Here is a 26,711-nt window from a genome sequence, read left to right as displayed (position 1 = left end):
TTTATCACTGGAAATAGAAACTGTTAATTCTTAGGTAATAATTACTCACCACAAGTCCTTGGTCAACTCTATAATAATATAACTATTAATATAAGTATTAATATTAATGTTAAATACTAATATATCCCTATAATGATATTTTCTGTCCTTGAATTTGCCCATTCTAGAGACCTCATATAAGTAGAATCATGCAATATTTGCCCTTTTGTATATGGCTTATTTCACTTACAATGTTTTAAAGTTCATCCATGTTGTAGAATCTACAGTACTCACTCCTTTTTATATCCTATAGTTTTTTGAACATAATACAGTTATATAACTGTCTTGGTGCTCATATTTTTTATGTTATCTGTGTCGTTTCTGGTCAATTTCAATGGCTTTTTTCCTACTTATTATGTGTTGAATTTTTGTTTTCCTTGGCTTATTTTATAATTTCTCATTGGTTGTCAGATATACTTAATTTTTTTAAGGTGCTAAATATTTCTGTATTACAGTTCTGACCTTTAGCGTGGTTGTGTAACAGTCCCTGTTACTCCATCTTGGCTAAAAGTGGAGGTCATAGGTATCTTAACCTAACCCCCTAAATATTAAATAAAAATCCATTGTTAAACCAGAGTAAGACTTGTATGAAATAATTTTATTATACACCATAATTTATGTACAGTATTTGTCTCAGCACAGGCACATGGCAGAATGGTTTACTTTTGTTATTCTTACTGTCTCATCAAAGGACCTATTGTTGATGTCTTTCTTAAATGTAAATGTTAAATTACAACTGCACAATGAAAATAGTGCTATTGAAGGAACTTGGTGTAGTGGTAGAGTATTGGAAAAGTAGATAAATCACAGCAGACTCCTACAGGCCCAGATATCTGTATTATACTACTGCTGTACTGGGAGAACCCTTGGGATTTAGTTCATTTGTACTGAGTAGAATAAAGAAACACACACACACTTCTCAAAACAAGTTTTTGATACTGTGTGCGATTGGCTACATGAGTAAGTTGTGGCTTATAGAATGTCAGCTTTGAGTAGCATCTAGGCAGACTCCTTATACCCAACTTATGGATCCTTTTCTTGTTCCTTTTTAATGGCTGGTGTTGGTGCTAGCTGTCCTGTGTCATGAGGTGAGAGTATATTCAGGCTGATGGTAACAGAGCGGAGGAGTCTGGGTGCCTGAGGATCACTGGAGCTACTGTAGCCATACCTTAACTGTATTGAGGCAGACATATGATGGACATTTTGTCTCTTGTAACTAATTAATCTAATTCAAAGTAAGATATTTAAAAATTACCATCACTTCTTTATTCTTTAATATTACCAAGGAAATTAGATATTTAGGAATGTATAGCAAAGGGCAGTTTGGGTTTTTAAATAAGTTACCCTTTACTTGAGTTCCTTTTATCTATATGTTTTGTATTTTTACAGACATTTTAATTCCTTCATTTTTTTTAGAACAATCCTGTAATGTTTAATTATTTTCTCTGTTTACCAGTGCTTTTGAGGTTAAAAAGTTATGTTAGTTGGTAGAATAGATGGAGTTCATATTCCATTTCAAGTCTTTCAGACTCCAGATCATATACTTTTCCCACTAGGTCATAAGTTTTCTAATGCCTTTGTTTTCAGTCTTTATTCTTGAGACACCTTATGGTTGCTACATTACTTTCTTTATTTAGGGGGTGCCCTGTACAACTGACCTAATTAATTGTTTCAGTAGACTTATTTTTGTTTACTTATTAAAGAATAATGAGAAGTTTAGCTTTTCTGAATCTGCAGAGTTGAAAACCACCATAAAATCGTGGTCATTCAACTTTCAGCTTTATACCATGCATAATGGTTATTCTGAAGGCTTTGACCTAGCCTTTGCTCAAGTCTTTCAGCTGTGCTAGTGTCCTTCACCAACTGAAGATTTGGTTTTCGGTATGATTAGTTTTAAATTATGGTACTTAGGATCTGAGGAAGACAGCTTGATTCTTCTGGTCAATTCTACATCTCTTAATTCATTGAGAAGTTTTTATGTATTTTTGGTTGTCATTTTCTTATTGTTTTGTACTCTTATTACTCTATAATGCCATTAGTAGCAGTCACAGGACAAACATCACATCCTAGGGGCATAAAAGTGCCAAGAATTACTTAAAGTACTGATCACTTAAAACATTTACTTTGTAAAGAAATTTAATTTTTATAATCTGTTATGGCAAAATAATTGTAAAGCCTGGGTGTTTTAGAACCCGTTTTACCTGTTATATTTTAGGTGAAATGAAGACTGGTTGCATACCTGAAAGAGAAATTCACTGGTGGAAGAGACAGTTGCCAGAACTATTGAGAATAAGTCCTTGTTTGTGTGACCTTTTAGTTTGTTGAGTCTTTCCTTTTTTTTTTTTTTTGGAGTATAGGAACTGAAATACTATAGAAGAATTTGCCATTCTCATCTGGTCACATGTTTACTGTGCTATAGAATTTCTTAATGATATTTTTATTATTTTATAAATATGGTATGATTTTTCTCTTTAGTAATTGACAATTCATGGTTGTAAATTTAATAAGAAAAATCATTTAACACTGGTAATATATACAAATGTATAAATTCTGAGGTTTTTTTGAGCTTTAAAATCTATTCATTGCCTCCCTTTTCACCAACCTTTGGTGTTGGATATATGTCTTATTTTTCCCCCTTTTTCTTTTGTAGTAATTAGCTACTTTTCCAACTTTTTAAGTTTGACTGCTACCAGTCGAGGGTAGTTATATTCGGCGGGTTTTTTTATTTTTAAGAGAGCCGTCTTAGAATATATGGAAATAACTCTGCCCAATATGGTAGCTGTTAGCTACACATGGCTAAGTTGATTAAACTAATTTTGATAAAATAAGTTCAGTTCTTCAGTTGCACCAGCTTTATTTCAAGTGCTCAATAGTCGCATGTGGCTGGTAGCTACCGTACTGGACAGCACAGATGTAGAGCATCTGTTGAGTCTCTGAAATGTAGCTAAGTAGATTGTGACCTGAAGAAGGCATCAGGTGCTGTTACTACTATATTAGGTATTTTTAGATATTTCTTCAGTGGTAAACAAAATAGTCAATCGTGTATGTTGGGATACTAGCAAAATTTAATTATGATACGGCTTTGTGACTTACAAGTTGATTTCAGTAATTTTCTAAAATTATTGAAAATCATGAAGAGCAAAGTAATGGTATATGTAGTTTAATTACATATATTATATATAGATTAATATTTTGTCTTTGAAACTTAACCAAATTTTGTGGCATGTAAAATGTGGAGGGTATAATGCCATATTTTATTCATGAATGATAGCATACTGTATATTGAAATTTATGTTGGTGCCAAATGCAGTCCTAAACCACTCATATGTTTTCAGTGTACTTAACAGAACTTTTTTTTCCATTGAATGATAGTAAGTAAACTAAAAAGCCAATATATGTAAAGTCTGAATCAATTCATTTATAGAACATATAGACAAAGCACATACTGGTATAAAGAGAGCAGCAAATCAAAAAAAACATTGTTTAATGTTTTTGATTGCTACATTGGATTATGAGGAGAACATTATTGTTACTCTGAAATGCAAGTTACTGACTATGAATAATTGTTCCTGTTTATGTTTTTACGTCATAATATACTTTACTCACTCAGCAGTATTTCTATATTACCCTTTCATATTTATGTATGAATACATTTAAATCAACTTTGTTCTTAATAGTGCTGTAGTATTCTGTTGGGTGTATTATAAACCATTTATCTATTACTTCTATTAAAGGACTTTTGAGCCATTTTAGTTACATCTAGGTATCAAGGATATTCTTACACAGGTATTTCTTACACAGGTATTTCTTACACAGGATATTCTTACACAGGTATGTATTTATGCAGGTTCTAGGAAAAGGTTAGAGTTTATTTCCTCTTATTTCCCTTATTTCAACTAGTGTTACATATTTTTACAATAAGAAGGATGTATATGTTTATGATAATAATAAAGAACAAGTCTTTAATGTTCATTAAAGACTTGAGGTGAGAAATGAGGCTATTTTCTCACTTTAAAAACGTGCACCAGAATAAACTCAGTAGTCAGAGGGAATAAAGGCAAAATGAAAAACCATAAATAAAATGAAGTTATGTAAATGCTCATCTGATATAAACATAATTGCTATGGCAGCAATCATAAAGGAAAAAATTGTAGTTTTTATTTGCTGAAAGCAAACAAAACTAAAAGAGAAAGTTAAAAGATAAACTGAGAAAAACTATATGTCCCAAAAGGTAGAAACTGTCTTTTAAGGAGATGAATAATTTCTCAAGGCCGTCCATATTTGAGCATCATATTTGCCTAGCTTATCTCATGCCACAGTATTTTTAATATAAAGAGCTTATATAAATTCACCTCAAATGTACTAGAAAAATGTTTTTTAAAGGATTTAGAAAATTCACTAATCGAATTCTTAATTTTACTTAATTTTGTTTTTAAGTTTTAGAGTTTTTTTTTTAAAGAAACATCAATGTGGTTGCTTCTTGTGCACCCCTTGTTGGGAACCTGGCCTGCAAGCCAGGCAATGTGCCCTGAGTGGGAACCAAACCATGACCCCTTGGTTCACAGGCCACCGCTCAATCCACCAAGCCACACCAGCCAGGCCTAGACTTTTTAAAAAAATTATTTGATTGTTGTTTAGTTAGAGTTGTTAGTATTTTCTCCCCACCCCTCCCCCCATCAAGTTTTAGAAATTTTATTTGATTATTTGATAATATTTTAGGTTTTCCACTGAAATTCTCTAATTATCTTGAACATATCAATGGTAGTGATTTTGAAGTTTGAAATTTCTGAGTATTCTATAGGTCTGATTTTTTTAATTTTGTTTTTTCTTGGTTTTATGGTATTTTAGTTTTATCTTGTGGTATCACTGCTAATGTTTGACTGCTGGACCTTGTATATGAAAAACTGCTTAGATAATGAGGTAATGGTATCTTTTTCATTTCTTCCATCAGCCATTGATGGTTGAAGAGTTCTGAGGCAGATTTCCGATTTTTTTGAGGGTTGGTTTGTTGATTTCTTTTCTTATTTATTCTTAGAGTATAACCCTTTAGTGAACCTAGTTAAAAACGTGGGCTTTTCCGTTTTTGTGAGTTCAGCACTCTTAATTTCTCTGTTTCCGAGCCCGCAAGAGTCCTAGCATCTCTCTCCCCGTAGCTTCTCAGCTCCTGAGCTGCCTGCAGCTCTGTAGTCAGCTTGGGGCTCCCACCTCCAAGTCCTCCCGCAGTCCCCTCCCCAGTTTAGGCTCCAAGACTGAATTGGCTTGCAACAAATGAAGTCTGTCACGGCCGGGTTAGAAACCTCCATTAATTGTCCACAAACTACTTGTTTATTTCTTGACTCCCAGTTCAGTGTACTAGATATTGGAGTTTTAGGGGTTTGATGCATAACAATTCTCATGCTGAATTCAGAGCCAGTTGAGAACTGGAGGAGTAAATTAGAACCTAAATCTTACCAGGTAAAATCTAGGATAAATGCTCAGATATAGGACAGAATAGCTCATCGTTCGGAATGGTTTGGGACTCTTCCAATAGATAGTTTCCTCTCACGAAGGCGGAGTCTTCCTTGCTGTGTTTATCACAAGACTGAAAGTAGATGAAAATTAGTATCATTTATATAGATCAAGATTCTAGAGAATTAAGTAATTTAGCGTAACAAAATAATTGTAAATAGAGGTTGTAATCACTCAGTGTTATATGCAACCTGTGTGATTCTTCCTTCAACAGAACTTTGATTTTTATAAATTTTGACCATAGAGCATGGATTTATAAAAGTTGAAATGTTGATCACACTAGGATGTATAAAACGTTGTTTTGTACTCTCAAGAATAATTACAAAATGTAATATTTTGTGGTGATCATGCTTGCAGTATGATGACATTTACATAATCTGGTTATTTGCCTTTTAAAATCAGAATTTTTAATATTGCGTTGGCCAAAAAAATTTGTTTAGTTTTTCTGTATTATGGCTCTAGTAGTGCTTAGTTGTCTTTATCTTCATTTGAAACAATTTTGTCAGATTGTGATGTGACACTTGTCATGTCAGTGTGCATTTTTTAAAACTTATAAAAATTGGTGAATTTCTGTACAGCCATTTAATATTGAAGATGGAAGAAAAACACAACATTTTTGACATATTATGCTTTGTTATTTCAAGAAAGGTAAAAACACAACTAAAATGCAAAAAAAGACTTGTGCAGCGTGTGGAGAAGATGCTGTGATTGATCGAACGTGTCAAAAATGGTTTGCAAAGTTTCTTGTACTATTGACATTTTGGCCAAATAATTCTTTGCTGTGGGGCTGTCTTATGCATCAGAAGATGTTTAGCAGCACCCCAGGCCTCTACCTACCAGAAGCCAATAGCGGGAGATAGCTGACTTATTTAAAATATCCAAATCAATAAATTTACTGGTGAAAATGAAAAGTGTGTCTTGTATTTTACGGAAAAAACTAAACGGACTTTTTGGCCAACCTAATATGAGTCAGTGAATGTTGTGTCCTCAGAATTCTCTCAGTATTGCATATATCACAGAAATATTGGCAGAATCTTTTATGAACCATATGACGAAGCACAGGAAGTATAGGAATCTCCCACTTATATCTACTTGACTTGTGGTCCCCAGCTCCAACTTTAACCTTTTATTTATTTTTTAATTGTAAGTAAGACTTTATATTAATGGCAGAACTCATGTTGAGGATTTCCTAAGGGTTGCAGTCAGTCTTAATATCAGGCAACACAAATACTTTCAGGTTATAGTCAAGTTACTTTCCTTAAAACAATTCACCAAATTTGGGGAGCAGATTTCCATAACATGGACTAAATTAAGGGAAGAAATTAAACATGCCAGTGCTTGTTACAGGGGGATTTACCAGGAAAAGAAAGTTATCTTTATCTTTAGGCCATGCTCAGTTGACTTTTATTTTGCATAATTAGTTCAATTCATTCATAAAATCCCTTAAAGAAAACATTTTTGACATTGCTTTTATAGTAAATGATTGATTTCATACTTAGAAGTGTTAAATTATGATACATTTTTGTGTTTTATATTCTCTTTAATTTTTGTGATTGTTGGAGGGCGTGGTTGGTTAGGAAAGTGACTGAAATAGGTTTTCAGGTATAGGATCCTGTTTCTATTGGAAATTAGAATTTGATTTATAATTTGGATTTCATTCACTGTCAAGTAACCAGTTAGGTTGTAAGATGGATGGTCATGTGTATAGCTCAATTAATGGTAATTGACCATGTTTATGAGTTAAGTATATATAATACACTCACATGTAGAGACGTGTGTATTTTTCACTTTCAGAAGCATTGTGTTAGATTCAGGTATATTTGTTTAGAGGAATTTTTAAAAAGATGATGTCATTTTGATTACAGTGACAAGAAAGGAAGGTCAGTTGTATTATGTGGTAGCAAAGGAGATAAAAGCATTTATAGAATGAGATGCTAATGATTTGGCCATTTCATGTGTAGAAATTATAAGATTATTTTGCATGCTTTTGGTACTATCTTTCTGAAATATAAACTGTTTAGTATGGTTTTTTTGTTTAGTATGTTTTTAATACTATAAACTAAGAGAGATCATTGTGATTGGCTTTATATATATAGTATCAGTAGTTTTTTAAGGAAATGGGGTAGTAAAATATGAGACCTCGGTTATAATAAGGTCCCTTGGATTATACCACTAACTGTATTTGAATATAAGTTTACTGTCATTCTTTTTCCTGGAGAAAATTTGCTTTCTCCAGTATTTTTCAGTCTCATACAGTTAATTCTTGTTTATCAGCATTTGGATTGTTTCTCCTGTACTTCCCACATGTTGTTGACATATTTTCTTGCTATTGAGCTGGCTGCAGTATTACAGCTTTGCTTTCTGATGGAAATAGGTTTGCTTATGCTTAGTAAGCTCCTTAGGTCAGGGACATGAGCTCATTCATTTATGCTAGAGACATATTTGTTGGCCTGATGTCCCATAGCTATCAGATTAACAGTGGAGTTCTTTTTACCTGTTTCAGTATTCCCTTGCTATGACTGGAAAGTGAACTTATTTTGTAATTGTATCTTAAGTCCTTTGTGTTCCAAGGACTTCACGTACATTGTCATTTAATAAGTATTTGTTTAGCAACTGCCAGGTGCCAGGACCTGGTTTCAGCCCTGGATTAGGCCCTGGGAATGTAGCAGTGAACAAAGCAGATAAAAATTCCCTGTCATCAGTTTACATTTTAATAGGGAGCTGAAAAATAATAACTTACTAAGTTAATGGTATAAAGATAATGATTTATGATAATGAGATAAAAGTAAAACAAAGAAGATATGACTCTGTAAAGGATTCACAAGTTAAGATACTAAGGTATTCCTGAAAAATGTAAATTTTAAGTAAAGAACTGGTGGAAGTAGAAGAGCTAGTCATATAGCTACGTGAATATAAGCATTTCGGTTAGAAGGAAATAGCAAATCCAAAGGCCCTGAGTCATTGGTATGATTTAAAAAACAAGCAAAAAAAAAACCAAACCCTTTTATTGGCCCTGGCTGGTGTAGCTCAGTGGATTGAGTGCAGGCCTGCGAACCAAAGGATCGTGGCTTGATTCCCAGTGAGGACACATGCCTGGGTTGCAGGCCAGTTCCCAGTAGGGTACACACGAGAGGCAACCATACATTGATGTTTCCCTCTCTCCTTCCCTTCCTCTCTGAAGATAAATAAATAAAATCTTTTAAAAAAAAGGAAAAAAAACCCCTTTTATTGGAAACAATTTCAGGTTTACAGAAAAGTTTTAAAAACTTGTATATATACTTTGCTTAGAGACCTCATTCAAGTTTTGTAAGTTGCCCAAATAGTAATGTACTTTAGATCAAAAGAATTTAATCCAGAATTATGCATTGCATCCAGCTCTCATGTTTCTTTAATCTCTTTCAATTTGGAACAGTTCCTCAGTCTTTCTTGATTTTTGCACTGTTTGCTATTTTGAAGATCGCAAGCCACTCATTTTGTAGAATATCCTCAGTTTGGTTTTGTTTAATGTTGCCTGAATATTAGACTTTATTTTTCAAGAAGCGATGTGTTCTTCTTAATGAATCCTATTTGGATTGTGGCGTATAGTTTATTTCATTAGGTAGTGTTAACTTTGATTACTTGATTAAAGATGATGTCTACCAAATTTCTATTAGTCCCCCTTTCCCTTTGTAATTAATAAGTATTTTGTGAGGAGGGGTTACTTTGAGATTATGTCAAATCATGTTTTTGTTCCTACTTTTACTCACTAGTTTTAGCATCTGTTGATGGTTTTCAACTAAATTAATTTTTTACCGTGATGGTTGCCAGATGGTGATATTCTTGATTCAAGTATTGTGCCTTTATTAGTTGGCATTTCCTTGTAAGATAGAAAATTAACTAATTTATTCATATCAACTTATATTGGGAATTCTTGTTTTACTCAGTGGGTTATACTGCATTACTATCATTATTTATTTTAATACACAAATTGTGCCCGATTTGCCACTGGGAGCCCTTAATTTAAGCTGACTTATATGTCCTTTTGACATGTTGCCATCAATCTTTGTGTATTTCTTCACTTAAAAAAACTTTTATCTTGAAATAATAATAAGTTCATAGGAAGTTGCAGAAATAATACGGAATGGTCCTGTGTACCCTTCACCTAGTTTTCCCCAGTGTTCATATCTTACATGACTATAGGACATTACCAAAATCAGGATATTGGCATTGATGGAGTGCATATGTGTAGTTCTGTATCATTTTATCCCCTGTGCACCTCCTTATTCTGTAGCATCTACAGCCATCATTTTCCTGCTCTAGTCATGGAATCAGCCATTTCTTCAAGGAGGCCTAATGCCTTTTGGTGGAGAGTAGTATTTCAAAATCACGGTCTGGATGCCGGGTGGGCTCACTGCTGTTGGAGTGCCTTTGCACTTAGACCCTTTCAGTTCTTCAGTTAAGAAGTCAGGAGTTTAGCTGAGAATGAGATTGGGAGAGCTGATTTTGGAGGTTTGAGAAGAGAGGGAAAAAATCGAAATTAAGGAGAGAGGGAAAATTTGTAATTAATCTGGGAGGAAAATGGGAGGGAAAATGGACCAGGGAAATAGTCTAGGATTGCCAGTAAACTGAGAGCCACTTGACCATGGCTGTTTGCTCTTCTTGAGTTTAGCTCTAGGAGATGCAGCTGGTGAGTAGAAAGAGTTGGATTTAACTAGTGCAGTGGTTTTTCTAGGAGAGTATGATTAAGTGGCAGGAACAAGAGGGCAAGTGCAGGATAATGATTGTTATGATTGACAAAAATTTAAATATATAAAGAGTAAATACAAGTGTGGAGAGGGTAAAAGATAGTGGAAAATGATAGGATCTGGATTGAAGGTCCCTGGAGAGTCAAAAATATTTTGGAATTGAGGCATTAGCTGGGAAGATAAGAGGGTAGTGGTCAATAAGTAGGATGTTTAAAACTGAGATTATGGAGGTGTTGCAGTTATTGGTGGTGATAAGATTAAGGAGACCATAGGAGTGAGTGTCCCCAGTATTGGATATTAGATATCACTGTTCTCTGCCTTCTACAAATCATATGTTCTGCCAGACCCCTTCCCCAGGGATTCTCTGGAATCCAAATAAATGTTGCTTTTGCTCAAAACTTTATTTTTATTGTGATCTTTATAGGAGTTTAAAATAGGATATGTTTTAGTAGTGATATGGAGACCTATAGATAATGTTGGGCTGGCCAGAAAGTCCCTTTATTTTTTTTTCTGTACCATGGCTCTAGTAGTGCTTGGTTGTCTTTAATTTCATTTGAAACAATTTTGTTAGGTTGTGTTGTGATAGCTGTCATATCAGTGTGCAGTTTTTTTTTTTTTTTTTACTTTTTTTTTTAAATTAAATAAATTTATTTATTTTTTTTGAATTGTTTATGCTGTTACAGTTGTTCTATTCCCCCCTTCATTCCCCTCCACCCTGCCCCCCCAACCCCCCCCCATTACCCCCCCTTTAGCTTATGTCCATGTGTCTCAAGTCCTTTAGGTTCTGTATTTCCCATACTATTCTTGCCCCCCCATCTATTTTCTATCTACTGTCTATGCTACTTGTTTTCTGTACCTTCTCTCCCCGTCTTCTCCTCCCACTCCCCTGTTGCTAACCCTACTTGAGATCTTCATTTCTATGTTTCCACTCCTGATCTAGCTGTCCTTTTAGTTTGCTTTCGTTTTAGGTGTGGTTGTTGATAACTGTGAGCTTGTTGTCCTTTCACTGTTCATGTTTCTTTAACTTCTTTTTCTTAGATAAGTCCCTTTAACATTTCATATAATAAGGGCTTGGTGATGATGAACTCCTTGAATTTGGTCTTATCTGAGAAGCACCTTATCTGTCCTTCCGTTCTAAATGAAAGTTTTGCTGGGTAGAGCAATCTTGGTTGTAGGTCTTTAGTTTTCATGACTTGGAATATTTCTTTCCAGCCCCTTCTTGCCTGTAAGGTCTCTTTTGAGAAATCTGCTGACAGCCTGATGGGGACTCCTTTGTAGGTGATTGTCCCCTTAGCTCTTGCTGCTTCCAGGATTCTCTCCTTCGTTTTAATTTTGGCTAATGTAATTATGATATGCCTTGGTGTGTTCCTTCTTGAGTCCAACTTTTTTTGGTACTCTCTGGGCTTCTTGGATTTCTTGGAAGTCTGTTTCCTTTGCCAGATTGGGGAAATTTTCTTTTATTATTTGTTCAAATAGTTTTTCCACTGGTGGTTGTGTCTTTCCCCCTTCTGGTACCCCTATAATTCGGATATTGGAGCGTTTATAGATGTCCTGGAAGTTCCTAAGCTTCTCCTCATTTTTCTGAATTCTTATTTCTTCATTCCTTTCTGATTGATCATTTTTTCTTCCTTCTGGTTCACTCCATTGAGTTGAGTCCCAGTTTTTTTTTCATCTCTATGGGTTTCCTGTGGAATTCCATTCATTTCCCTTAATTTAGCCTTCATATGTTTCTCTAATTTGTGGCTATAGTCCACCAGATCTGTGAGGAAGCTGACGACCAGTGTTTTAAACTGTGCGTCTGAGAGATTTGCTATTTCTTCATCACTTAGATTTATCTCCGGGACTTTGTGGTCCCCCTGCGACATTTTTGGTCTGTTCTGGCCCTTTAAGTGTGAGAAGCGGCGCCTTGGAGTCCCAGGTCGCTGGGTTGTGACGCTGTATGTGGGGGCGTGGTCAGAGCAGGGAAAATGGCGCCGCCGCCGCCGGTCCCCCGCTCACTCCCTCACCCGCGCGTAACCGGGCACCCACAGTCAATTCGCTGCCACCGCCTCCCCACTGACTCCTCCGTAGTCGCTCACCCGGTGGGCTGCTCACTAGGTCCAATCCTGGGTTTGGAACCCGTGCGACTGGATTCGCGCGACTGGATTCCGCGCCCGCGCCCGAGTCGATCAAGTTCTCCTTTGTAACTCCTCACCCGCCGCCGGTTTCGCCCCTTACCGGCCGGGCTGAAGAATTTGTTGTTTGCGGACTTCCGAAAAGTTCAGTTTTCCGTGTTCTGGTTGTGTTTTCTGATGCTAATATTTAGTTGTCCTTAAACTTGGTTGTGAGAGGAGGCAGGCACATCCACCTTAATCCTCCATCTTGGCGGAAGTCCCTTTAAAAAACCAAAATTGGTGAATTTTTATTGCAGCCATTTTAATATTGAAGGTGGAAGAAGGAACATTTTTGGCATGTTATGCTTTATTATTTCAAGAAAGGTAAAAACACAGCTGAAACGCAAAAAAAGATTTGTGCAGTGTATGGAGAAGGTGCTGTGACTGATCAAACATTTCAAAAGTGGTTTGCAAAGTTTCTTGGTACTTTTGACATTTTGGCCAAATAATTCTTTGCCAGAGGGCTGTCTTAAGCTCTGGAAGATGTTTAGCAGCACCTCTGGCCTCTACCCATTAGGAGCCAATAGCGGGAGACAGCTGACACACCCTAAATATCCAAATCAATAAAATTAATGGTGAAAATGAAAAGTGTGGAAAAAACTAAACAGACTTTTTGGCCAACCCAATGCATGAGTATTTTTAAGTATAAATTTATTAAGGTGTGTTCTTCTAGTACTTCAGATCTTGTTCACTTAGGTTTTACTATATTTTATTTTGAGTTACAAAATAACATCACAAAAATGTTAGAATTCAGGAAAGGAAAAGAATAAAACCATATAATTCACTATGCTATCACAATTACTGTATTCACTTTGCATTTTCATTCAATAATTTTCATGTGCATACTTCCTTTAACTAGAATTATCATGCATTCAGTTTTATATAATGTACTTTTAAAAATATCAATATTTTACATTGTATAGTCTTTTGAAGCACTATTTTGAAACATTTTTATTTTACTTTAAAATTTTTTTTATTACAGCTGACATATTAGTTTCACGTATACAGCATAGTGGTTAGACAGTCATGTAATTCATGAAGTGATCCCCCTGGGAAGTCTAGTACCTAGCTGGTATCATATATGGTTATTATAATATTATTGACTATATTCCCTACACTGTACTATAACTATCAATTTTAATGATTTCTTGTTATTTTTCAAAAGATTTTACTTAGTTATTTTCAGAGAGAGGGTAAGGGAGGGAGAAAAAGAAGGAGAGAAATATCAATTTGTGGTTGCCTCTCACATGCCCCACACTGAGGACCTGGCCTGCAACCCAGGCGTGTGCCCTGACTGAGAATCAAACTAGTGACCCTTTGGTTCACAGCCTGTGCTCAATCCACTGAGCTACACCAGCCAGGGCTAATTTGCTTTTTATATGTACCGCTAGTGCAGAATAGGAAAACGAATAATAACAGCATTTTTCTCCTTGTGTATATTTGTTATATCCTGAATGAGCAGGGGATTTTTTTGTCCCAAAGTTGATGTATGATATTTAATTTTGTGAGTTACAAATATGAAAACCATCTTTTAAAAGTCTGATTTGTTCATAATCAGTATTAGAATAGCAACTCTAATTTTATCTACAATAGTTTTTCAATTGAATACCAGTGTTAAATAAAAAAATATGATTCAGACAGATGATATATTAGCTTTTCTGATAGTTTATAATGGGGATGTGTTTAAGTTGCTGATTTTCTATTTTATTCTGTGGGAATAATGAAATATACTTTTCCTGAGGAGGAAAACTTTGTTTTTAGAGGAAAAGATACCATTGTTGATTTATAAAACAAAGTCCAGTAATGTAAGTATAACTTGGTATTAATTTGGTCTATGTGTTTCCGAGCAACATACTACATTATGAATAGCACTTTCATTCATATCTTCCCACTGACAATATTTTTAGAAAAAATGTAGGACCTACTTAAAATATTTAAAATACTAATAAGTAGTTGAAGCAGCATTGGGCTCAATCCCAACCTTGCTACTTCCTAGCTATACAGTTCTGGAAAATTAAGTTATCTTAGGCATAATGTTTTTAAGTGAAAAAAATGATGATAACATCTCTTTCACAATCTGCTTGGAGAATTAAATGACTAATTTTAACTTAATGAAACTTAAATGTTATACAAAGTGTTTGGCATAGTTTCTGGTATCCAAGCACTATATAAATAGCAGCTGTTTTATTACTGTTGTCAGAGCAGTACTATCACCATTAGTCCTGTTACTAACTTCACACTTAAATATTTGACTAATTCTCCTTCTAAAACATTAATCAAATTAATAATGTGATTTTTAAAAACATGCAGTACCTATTTATTTAGTCAGAGGCACTGACATCTTTTCCCTTAGATTGTCAAATAAAAAAATGGCAACAGCCAATACAACAACAGCTGTCTGGGGTGCATGAATCAAAATTATACCTATTTTTTTTTACCAGGTTGGCAAAAAAACATTTTTTGTGCCACAGAATTTTAGTAGTTTGTGTGCTATGAGATGAAAAATATGGAAAATCACTGAAATACACTAGTTAATGACTTTAATTATAGAGATTTCAGTCTCCTCTTAGGACTGGGTCTGGGGTGAAGCCTGTGAGGCACTTGCCTTGGGCTGACAGCCTTATCATTTAAATTTTTTTTTCTTCCTTTGGAGGTTAATGGTATAAAAGAATGCTTTCTACATGAAAGCACCTTTCTGTGATATGAAATTTTAATACAGAGTATAGATATGGACATACCTAAAAATATCAGCGATTCAGATTTTACATTTTAAACTTTTTTTAAAAACCAAAATTAACAGTCTAGTATGATAAAATGCTGAAATCTTTGAAAAGCAGTTCAGCTGTCCTGGAGAGGGAATTGTCCTCATGGGGGGGGAGGTAGTCTCAGATTGAATTTAACATCTCAATTTGACTGGGAGTTGGATATTTATTATTTTTAATGTATTCTTTTTCTTTTAATTAAGGAGAATCTAGATTGTTTTGTGTGTCTATATTAATCATATCAGTGGGGTAACAATTATTTTAATTGCAATTGAAAATGTTTATAGCTTACTCTTAAACCTCTGCCATTTTGTTATTAGAGAATATTTTCATAAGCCAGGCGGTGAAAGACAAATACCATATGATCTCACCTATAAGTGGAACCTGATCAACAAAACAAACAAGCAAAATATGACCAGAGACATTGAAATAGAGAACAAACTGACAGTAACCAGAGGGCAGAAGGGAGGAGGGTAATGGGGGAAACAGTGGGAAGGGTCATGAAGGAACATGTATAAAGGACCCATGGACAAAGCCAAAGAGGGGTAGGATTGAAGATGGGACAGGGGGAAGTGGTGGGAGGAAAATGGAGACAACTGTACTTGGAAAACAATTAAAGGAAAAAACAAAAGGATGTTTTCATGAAGTATTGAGATTTTTTAAATAGTGAAACATTTAAAATATAACTGAATGGTAAAGTATAGTACCTAAAAGGTCTCTTTATTGCTGTTTTGTTTTCTGCAATCCTCCAGTTAGTTTCCTGCCTTCCAAGTTAGCTGAATTCTCCAGCTTCCTCCCTTCCTTCCTGCAGTTTTCTGCAATCCTCTAGCTTCTTTACCCTTACAAATTAGTAGTTCCCTTTGGTTTTAGTATGGTTATTGGGACTAGGGGGATGAGTTAAGTCTATAGTGCCTTCAAAGATTTAGGGTACTAGCCTCTTTGTCCTTTCCTAATACCATGATGTTGGGCAAGTCTTAAGTCACTTAATTTGAGCCCTAGTTTTTTAATTTTTAAAACGAGTCCTGGACCCTGCTCAGGATAAAATATACTTGGGGATGAGACAGTATATAAGATAGTGTTTTAGAAATATGGTTTCCTACACAGGCATATCTAATTTGAGACTTAGTTTGTTTCTTAGTTTTTTTCACAACCACCAAATTATATATAGGTAGTTTTTCCTACTTTGATTTTAAATTTAATGCATTCTTGTAGAAAGTTTGGAAAATATAGAAAACTTAAAGAAGAAAGTAGAAATCAGAACAATACATCATCCTGTTTTCATGTTTTTAGGCGAAGTGAAGTTTTGAGGCTAAAGTTCCCTGAAGGTAAGGATAGTTAGTGTCTTATTTATTTTTGGGTTTTCTATTCTTTGCACTAGGCACAAAGTTAATGATTGTTGAGTGAATGGCAACTCTCTTAGTCTGGGTGTATTTTTTAAAGTCAGAAGTTTGCCGAATTTTTAACTGGACATTTGAAGAGAGAAAACACATCTAACCCACAAAAATAATAGTGGAGGCATATTTCAAAAATGACTTTCTGTTGGCTAAGAGAACAAAGGAAAGCATGGTGGGGTCCACCTTAATGCTCTCCGACAGACAGGAAGTCAGAGGCGTTGAATGTGGGGCCACTGGGCAATTTCCTATCAAAGGATTGACATGTTGTTCTCAGTGAGAACAGTATACGATAAAATGTAAAGACATTTTTTAAGTGCTTGGAAATTATAACAACTTTTTCCTCTTTTTATTTTTTATTAAATAGGATGGCTTAAATTCCTTGGTCCTTGATTTGGATTTTCCTGCTTTAAGGAAAAACAAGAATATAGACAATTTCTTAAATAGATGTAAGTATGTGAAGCTTCATATTTGATCCCCTAACTATACTATAATGAGATTTATTTAATTAATATTATTGAAGTTCATAAACTTATTAACTTAAGTAATTTTTAGCTTACCACTTCATATTCTTTATTTTCAAAGCAAAACAGCAGAACCAATCACAGTATATAAAGTAGGTAAAGTTCAAGGTTTTGTATAAATTATTAAGACTAGTAGTTTCTGGACAGATTATTTATGGCAATTCCAAGAGAAGTTTTAAATTACTACTAACAACTCTAAGACTTACCTTTACATTACCTGGAAGACTTAATTATGTTTGTATAAATGTAGATGTTTCAGTGTGGTTAATGAGAGATAATGTAGTGACAATTATTGCCATATATGTGGTGACTCTTAGTATTTGCTGGTATAGTTACCATATCCACAATATGTGATTACAAAAGAAACAAGCTGCCAAAATCCATTAGTAAGTTAGCTCTGCAAGTAATTTTATAGCAGCTTTCTTCCATGATTTAGAATGCACTCAGGATTGTTTGAGTCATCACTGTTTCAGCTGTCATCCAACTTGCTAGGCAGCAGAGTCAGAAACAGAATAGCTTAACTGCTACTCTTTGGTAATCAGTGGTGTTTGTTTGTATGTGTTAATAAACAGCATTTTCATTCTTTGACATGAAGTTAATGTGTAGCTTAGATTTGTAAATGGCAACCTTTAAAAAGCTGGTAGATTTTTGCCTACTTTCTTGAAATAAAAATGTGTTAACAAATATAGTGATTATTTTAAAATATTGTTTATAATTATGATTAAATGATAAATGTGGCAATCTTTTTATTGTAGATGAGAAAATTGTGAAAAAAATCAGAGGTCTACAGATGAAGGCAGAAGACTACGATGTTGTAAAAGTTATTGGAAGAGGTGCTTTTGGCGAGGTCCAGTTGGTAAGAACATATTTGTGTTGTTGTTGTTGTTATTGTTACATTTTGACCACATAGTTTTGTGAAACATTTTCAGTAACCCTTGGAGTACATGTAGTTTCTCGAAACATTTTCAGTAACCCTTGGAGTACATGTAGTTTCTCTGCCCAGTCATTCCAGAATTAGCTTTTCTGAGTTTGGTCAAGTCATTCTATCTCTGAGAGCCTCAGGGTGGTTCTCTATAAAAGGAGGAGATTGTGCTGTAAATACCAGGTCTCTTACTAGCTCTGAAACAGTGTGATTTAGAGGAAGGCCAGCTTGGCTTCACACACGATCTACCTGGGTAATATTTTCCAGAACGACTGCGTTTTCCTTAGTATATTATATTACGATTTTTATATACTATATACTAGTTATAGTATATAGTATATAATTATATACTAATTATAATTATATAACTATGAAATTACATTAATTATGTTCAGATTAATATAACATCTCTGCTTAACTGATAAATTTAGATGTATGAGAAACCCAACAAAGATACCTTAATAACTGAAAGTAAATATGAAATATATTTTTACAGGTCAAAATGGAATCAGCTAAAATGTTATGAATGTTTGCAATAAATATTTCATTTATAGTATTAAATAAGAAACTATAATAATTCTGTTTCCATCACCTGTGTATGAAACTACTGTTTGTAACCTTACAGTTGAATTATGGAGTCAAATTCCATTTCCCACTCAACAGTGTTTTACTATTCTTGACCAAGCACCAAGAAAAGTGGTGATTACTATATACCACCAGCCCAGGTTTCTCTAGGAACAAGTCATGGCAGGAGAACGTTTGTCATTTTCTTCCCTTTCTTTGCTTTCTTTGATAGGTTTATTGAACTTGAGGATCAGGGTAGTGCAGTAGGTGTACGTATCCATAATAGATTTGGAAAAGTCTGACATACATGAGGATGATATGGAGAAGTGTCAATGAATAAGCATTTGGGTAGGCAGCTAAATTATATTAAATTACAACAAATAGCTGTAATTCTAATGAGGCTGATGAAGGCAATGGTACCTTGGACAGAGATCCTCAGGGGCAGGTTCTGGGGTTCTTCCTTCTCTTACTAAACATTTTATTAATTTTATGGAGGCAATGGTGGAATGTTGAATAATTTTACAAATAAGTTAAAACTGAAGTATGAGGATAATTTTAGATGATGAGCCCAAATCCAGAAATCATCAATTGGGAAGATGATTGGCCAGATAGAAGTGAAATTTAAACAGTACAATGACCTATACTTGAATGTGAAGAACTCAAGGAATAGATTGCTTAATAGTAATTATGGATTAAAGAATGATTTTTCTTGAATGTTATTAAGGCAAGAGTTATTGGTAATGTGGTAAATAAAATTTGGACTGCCTTAGTGTACTAAGTTTCTCTTATAAGGACACCAGTCAGACTGGATTAGAGCGCGCCCTACCAGCCTCATTGTAACTACCTATTTAAAGGCCCTGTCTCCACATGCAGTCACATTCCGAGGTACTGGTGGTTTGGACTTCAAAATGTGACTTTGGAGGTGGTGGGGAAAGAACAATACACAATTCAACCAGTGACAGTATACATGTATGTTGGGATGAGCTTCAGTGACATCACCTTTTTGATCACAGTATGCATACTCACTTCTTTTTATGTTTACTAACTTCTCTTGGATATAACCCTGTTTGCTTTGAAAAAGAAGGTTACAAATTATAGTCTTTTAAATGTTTTCTTAAGGTCAGTACATAGTTTTCATCTCTGTTAATAGAATATACATCGTTCTTCAAATAGTCCTCTTGTCAGTTGATTAACAAATGTTTATTGAATGTCAGAAACCACTGTGTGCATTGGCAATACATTATATAGATACACACATAAGGCAGCTACATTCATGAAGCTTCTATTGTGAGCTGGCCAGTACTATAGTTTCAAAATATGGCTGTAGTCTGATGTCTAAGAATAGAGTTATAAATTAACCTTTTTAAAACATAATGCATATATGTTAGGAATTACATGTGATTCTTAATTGGGGGAGGTATAAAAACAAGTTTTCATAGTTAACATGGCAAGTATTTTTAGCATTATAATTTTTGAAGTTATCTCATTATTTTGGCATTTGGGGACCTTATCTTTAGTTGGTTTTGTGATATTGTTTACTCCACATGTTCTTAAGAAAAGTGTGACGTGACATTAAATATTTTCCTGGTGGTCGTCTTGCTTAAAACTACACAGTGAGCATGTGAATGCATTCCCACTCTCGGAGCTCTAAAGTGTCCAGGGTTAGGTGGAGTGCACAGTAATTGGAAACATCTGGGGACTCTGGGAAACGTAGTGTCAGATTATATTCAGTGGAAAGTTATATTTTATCCAAATTATTTGTTTTATTTTTTTTGACTTTTATTTTTTATTACTTATTTTATTTTTTAAAGATTTTATTTATTTACCTTTAGAGGGGAAGGAAAGAAGAGAGGGAGAGAAATATCAGTGTATGGTTGCCTCTCATGTGTCCCCTGCTGGGGACCTGGCCTGCAACCCAGGCATGAGCCCTGACTAGGAATCGAACCTTGATTGTGTGGTTTGCAGGTTCATGCTCAATCCACTGAGCTACACCAGCCAGGGCTATCCTAATTATTTGTATTCTAGGAAAGTTGAAACCTTTCTGTTCCCCATTGAGTTATAAAAATTGCATCAGTTCTCATTCCCCCTTGAAATTAATTTTTTTATTTATATGATTAATTGTGAATAATGAGAAAATAAGCCGACATTATACTTTTTTAAATCACCTTTGGTTCCACTGCTGAGAGAGAACTACTTTTATTACTTTGATATGTAACTTCCCAACTTTTCTGTTTCTAAAATTATGTGTAATATATGTGTGTTTTATACTTATATATATAATTATGTGTAATATGTGTTATATATATGTTATGTCAATGGTTTTGTAACTTGCATGTTTTAATACAACAATAAATAGTAGCGTGCACTGTTATACTAGTTACAACACGCCAGGCAGGCTTCTAAGCAATTTAGTAACCGTTCTTCACAACGGTTCTTTTAGATAGATATTATTACTATTATGCCCATTTTATACATGGATTGATTCGGGGAGACAGGATAAATAACCCGCCAAAATTCCATATAGCTGCTACGTAATTGAACTGAAATTTGAACCTAGGCAGATGACTTCAGGGTCCATTTTCTTTGCTGTGTGGTCAAAACCATTTTTCTATGCCAACAAATACAGACTTTGTATGTAATTTTATTTCACTTTCACCTTACTCAGGCTCTTACCAATATTCAGTTCTTCTTTATTCTTGAAACACTACTTTTTCCTATGTTCCTGGCTCTTTCTTCTCAGATCTCTTAGTGGTTCATTCTTTGCCTGACTTCTAAATATTATAAAGTAAGTCCTCACTTAACATCATCAGCAGGTTCTTAGAAGCTGCAGCTTTAAGGGAGATGGCATACTTTAATGAAACCATTTTACCGTAGGCTAGTTGATATAAACAAGAGTTAAGTTCTGTATTTGTGGCCGCAAAAACATTACCAAACTTCTAAGTAAAGACCCAAAACACTTCTAATATTAAACATTGAGATAAATGTGAGTTATACGTACATTTAAGAAAGATTAATCAAAATAAGTAAAATAATTTATTTTTCAACCTACTTATTTTAGTTCAGAGTTGAGGGTGGCCAGAGCCTATCCCAGTAGCTCAGGGCACACAAGGTGGGAACCAGCCCCTGGACAGGACACCATTCCATTGTAGGGTGCACTCCCACACACACACCCTGTCACTCGACACACCAGTTAACCGAATGTGCACATCTCTTGGATTGGGAGGAAAGCAGAATCCCCAGAGAAAACGTATGGGGAGACCGTGCAGACTCCACAGACAGTGGCCCTGGTGGGGAATGGATTTTCTCCTCATCCACACTGTAGCACACCGGTGTTGAGCAGTACAGTGTTAATCAAGGGCCTGACGTAACTCCCAAAAGCTTGACTCTTGTTTCTTTGATTTGCATTCTCTCCCAGTGTGAGTACATGCATTCCTGTGACTTTGAATGCAATCCTTGTAATGTCAAGGCTCAAATTTATAGCTACTGCTCAGAACTTTCTAGTTTGCTCTTCAGCTCGTATGTACGATGGCTTATTTGACATCTTCATTAACATGTGTCCTAGCTACCTAAACCATGTGAAATTAGAATGCTAGATTCCTTCTCTAGCTTCACTGTTTTTTCACAAATTTGTTCCTCCTCTAATTTCTCCATGTTATGAGATGATTCCAGTGTCAACCCAGTTGTTCAAATAAAAAATTAGGATCATGCCCTGACTGGTGTGGCTCAGTTGGTTGGGCATTGTCCCACACAGCAAAAGGTCACTGGCTCGATTCCCAGTCTGGGCATATGCCTGGGTTATGGACCCAGTCCTCAGTTGGCACATGAGAGGGATGCAACCAATTGATATTTCTCTCACACATCAATGTTTCTCTCTCCTTTCTTTCTCCCTCCCTTCCCCTCTCTCTATAAAATCTTTTTAAAAAATTAGGAATCATTTTACCGATTTCTCTTTTTCTCATTTCTTATATGTAATTTTTCAGTGAGTCCTGCTTCTATTTCTTCAGTCTCTCTGCTTTTTTGGTTTTCATTGCTGTCACCTTTATGCAAGATACCCTTTTATCCCTGGTCAGGTATGAGCATATACATTGTGTTCTGCTTTGTTTTCCACTCCGGCTAACATTGTGATTTTAGATTAGGAAGTACTGATAGAGAAAAATATCAAGACTCTGCAGATTCATGCTATCCAAGCTCAGCTGGACCCAGTGCTATTGGGCTGTCTTTTCTCTATACAGCTTGTCCTTATGTTTTCATGTGCCACTCCTAGCTCCAGTCCCTGTGTAATAGAATCAGCTATGGGGCTTTTTTAACATATATGTTTTCTTTCATTATGTTTTCTTTATTTCTTCTCTCTATATTGAGATATACAAAGAATGGGAAGGAGAGATCAAATCTGCCTAATACAAACTGCTGTCAAATTGATCCTTCTAAAACATATTCATTGTGTCTCTTTGCATTCATGGTTCCCTTGCCTACTAAATGAAGCTTCAAGTCTTCGTCCTGGCCTTTTGAGCAGTCTTAAGAAGTCACCAATTCTCTCTTTTACCCCTCTTTTCCATTATATACTATTCATTCTGGGCAGGCTACTAATTTCAGAGCATACTCTGTTTATCTGTTTCTTTAGTCACGTTGTTTCACTTTGTCTTTCAGTGCTCATTTTAAAAAACAACAATTCCCTCCGTTCTTTTACTCTTCTTCCTGACCTTTATTTGAGTGTGATCTCTCCTCTGCATCTTTTAATTATACAGCTGACCTTCAGACCATATGAGTTTGAACTGCATAGGTCCACTTGTATTTTTCTTGCCTTTTTATATTCTGTACAACACAGAGCCTGAACTATAGAAAGTTTTCATTGAAGCGAATTGACTGTGATTCTTCCTTATTCCTGGGCTCAGGTGCTTCCTGAGGATTCAGTGTGCTGAGGAGATACAGGCTCTCAGTGACAACTCAGGACAGGTGTGAGATGAGGATCTTGTTCTTTTTTTCCCCCTCTTGCTCACTTGCTTGTAATTTAAGTGGTTTAAACTAAGGTTTTAAAGTGGAATCAACCAGCAAGAGTGTAAGGGAAATTATTTTCTAACACTTGTCATGTAAACTCAAAATTTTTAGTCCTTTTTTGGAATAAGACAGGCTCTTTGCTAGTTACAAGATTATTTCTGAGTTGCAAAGATTGTCTGGCTCCCTCCACATTTTGGTAATTCCTGTGTTCCCCCCTTTAGTCTTGGTTGCTGCAACCAGACCAGAGTGTGAGGATACTGTTTTCTTGCTTCTTCACTGGAAACCTTAGCGGCACACAGTAACTGCTCCAGGTTTGTCAAATAGATGCATTGGATCTTCCTGTAAAAACAATCTGTTGTTTTGATATATAAAAATAAATCTGAAAGCCTCAAATGGGGCACTTTATTTAGAATGATTTTCAGAAGTTTTTGTCCAAAAATGTTTCAGGAGCAGTAGGCTCATTTTAGGATTTTCCAAGCATGTCTCTAGCTACATGTAAGAATGTTTTATTCACTTAAATTTTTTAAAAAAGGAAGTACGTATTAGCTGTAGAAAATAAAAATAAGCAAATACAAGAAAATAAAAATCATCTGGAATTCCATCAGCTGAGATGAAACCACTGTCAACTCTTTTCGACTCTTTTGTTTGTTTTATTTTACATGTATGTATATACAGTCAATTATGTGGTGTTTTTGCAACACCCACTGAGGACTTTAACAGTCTTTTCTCTAACAAATAGAAACATTAGACTAGGAGTATCATTGAGTATATTCTGTGTGCTAAGTATTTATATTCCTTATCCCATTTTATCTTTGCAACAGTTCTATGAGATTCCTGTGTAGTGAAGGCACTGAAATTTAGAGAGGTTAATTGGCCACATGGTTCATAAATAGGTAGGATTTTGGCACAGGTTTGTTGACATCTAAATCCATGCTTCTAAGCAGCACTCTGTGCAGTGTGATAATGAATAGCTACTGTATCTTACTGGTTCTATCCATCCATGTTAAATAGAAGAGAAGGAGCTAAAAACAAAGGGGAGTATACACAGATTCTGAGGGCAATTATAATAGAATCATTCAGAAAGGAACGTTGTCAGAAGGAAGATCAATGGAAACCAGCTTTCCTAAAGTAATAGTGCTTTATTGTAGTACTTTGTAATACTACTGCTGATGAATTTAAAAGTAGATGTTTGGCATACAACTATTGCCTCTCAATGTTAGTTCTGTGGATCAGGTCAGTGACTGTAAGCTGGTGGTTCTTGGCTCTTGTGTTGTGAGCCAGTTAGGTGTTCTGTCACAGTAGATTAAATGAAACTCAGGCCTCATTGACTAGAGCGTCTACCCCAAATAGCCTTTATTTGTTAAACATTTTGTAGATCTTATATAGAGAGAGGTGATTTTGTTGAACTTGTTGAGTTAGACAATTCAGCGTTATGCCAGTCACTAGGCATCCCCACATATTAATGCTTGTATTCTGTTCCTGAAGGAACTTATGGAACAGACATGTACACAACTAATTATTATATTAGTTTATTATAAGTACTATGGAAACACAGAGAAGGAAGTAGTTTTGCATAAAGAGTCACCAAGCCCTGGCTGGTGTAGCTCAGTGGATTGAGCACGGGCCTGTGAAGCACTGGTTCGATTCCCAGTCAGGGCACAAGCCTGGGTTGCAGGCCAGGTCCCCAGTAGGGGACACATGAGAGGCAACCACACACTGATGTTTCTTTCCCATTTTTTCTCCTTCCCTTCCCCTCTCTCTGAAAAATAAATAAATAAAATATTTTAGCCCTGGCTGGTGTAACTGAGTGGATTGAGCATGAACCTGCGAAACACACAATCGAGGTTCGATTCCCAGTCAGGGCTCATGCCTGGGTTGCCAGCCAGTTCCCAGCAGGGGACTCACAAGAGGCAACCATACATTGATACTTCTCTCCTTCTCTCCTACCCTTCCTCTCTAAAAGATAAATAAATAAAATATTTTTTTTAAAAAAGAGTCACCAAAAGTAAAGTCAATAAACATTTTCTCATGTTTAGAAAATCATCTTATGCTTGTTTGTGTAACTTTTTATTTGAATGAACAAATAAAATAAATAAATAAACAAATAAAACCTGGCCTTTTCCTTCCAGGTTTGTTTTTGTTTCATTAATTCATTTATAAAAGATTAAACATACAAATATTTGACTATTTTCTACCATTTGACAAGTATCTCTTTGTTTCTGTTCATAGCTATGCTTTACAACAGAATGCTTAAAATTCTTTTATGGTCTGAGTCATAAGTAATAATATTACAGTGTAAATTAATTGATTGACTCCTGTTATATGGGTTGCTTTTTGTAATGCAGTTAGGAAGAATTCAAAATTTAATTTGTTCTTAGATTAAGTGAAGGTTTGAAGAGTGGCATAAATATAGAAGAAGGGTTACCATAGCAACCTCTTTTAAACAACACTTTAAACATTTTTTAAAACAACATATAACAGCAGTGCTGGAGTGAGTATTTGCTTTGAGATGATTGATTATTGAACATAAAAATCAGTTAAAAATCTGATCTGTCTGCTGTGGAAGGTATTTCCAGTTTTAAGACTAGGATCTTTTGTTCCTTAATCCCCTGCTCCCCACCCAAGGGATTCTTTTTCTTTTTCTTCTTTTTCTTTTTCTGTTTTAAAAGACTTTATTTATTTACTTTTAGAGAGAGGTGAAGGAAAGGAGAAAGAGAGGGAGAGAAATATCAGTGTGTGGTTGCCTCTCATGTGCCCCCTACTGGGGACCTGGCCCGTAACCCAGGCATGTGCCCTGACTGGGAATCGAACTGTGACCCTTTGGTTTGCAGCCCATGCTCAATACCCTGAGCTACACCAGCCAAGGCCCCACCCATGTTTTCATATTGCTTTTCCATGGGTTTATTTTCAGCATTCTGTAAGTGTCATAATACTATATAAATCAAAGGAATTGTTATTCCAGTTTAGTAAGTTAATATAGAAGATAGATGTAACTTTTGACCCTCATCATAATATATTTGGCCCTTTGCATATCGGATTCTTTTCCTGTACAGTTACAGTATATCAGAATACTTCAAATATCAAAATATTTTAAAATGAGAAGTGATGTAATCTATTGATGTAATAGCC

General features: G+C 35.2%; 1 protein-coding gene across 3 annotated transcripts in view; it reads left to right on the top strand.

The window, feature by feature from the left end:
- The window catches only part of ROCK2 (Rho associated coiled-coil containing protein kinase 2), a 103,959-nt gene that overhangs the window by 25,130 nt on the left and 52,118 nt on the right, over positions 1-26,711 (top strand). For all 3 annotated transcript variants that reach the window (XM_053666898.1, XM_053666897.1, XM_053666899.1), the window contains exons 2-3: positions 16,945-17,026; positions 17,857-17,957. In XM_053666898.1, the coding sequence (XP_053522873.1) occupies positions 16,945-17,026; positions 17,857-17,957 (183 nt within the window). The remainder of the gene's footprint in view (positions 1-16,944; positions 17,027-17,856; positions 17,958-26,711) is intronic.

The sequence above is a fragment of the Artibeus jamaicensis genome, unplaced genomic scaffold (assembly GCF_021234435.1).
Source record: "Artibeus jamaicensis isolate MK-2021 breed Jamaican fruit bat unplaced genomic scaffold, CSHL_Jam_final contig_465, whole genome shotgun sequence".
Classification (NCBI taxonomy): Eukaryota; Metazoa; Chordata; class Mammalia; order Chiroptera; family Phyllostomidae; genus Artibeus; species Artibeus jamaicensis.
Note: the sequence above shows the minus strand (reverse complement) of the source record. Positions and strands in the feature narration are given on the sequence as shown.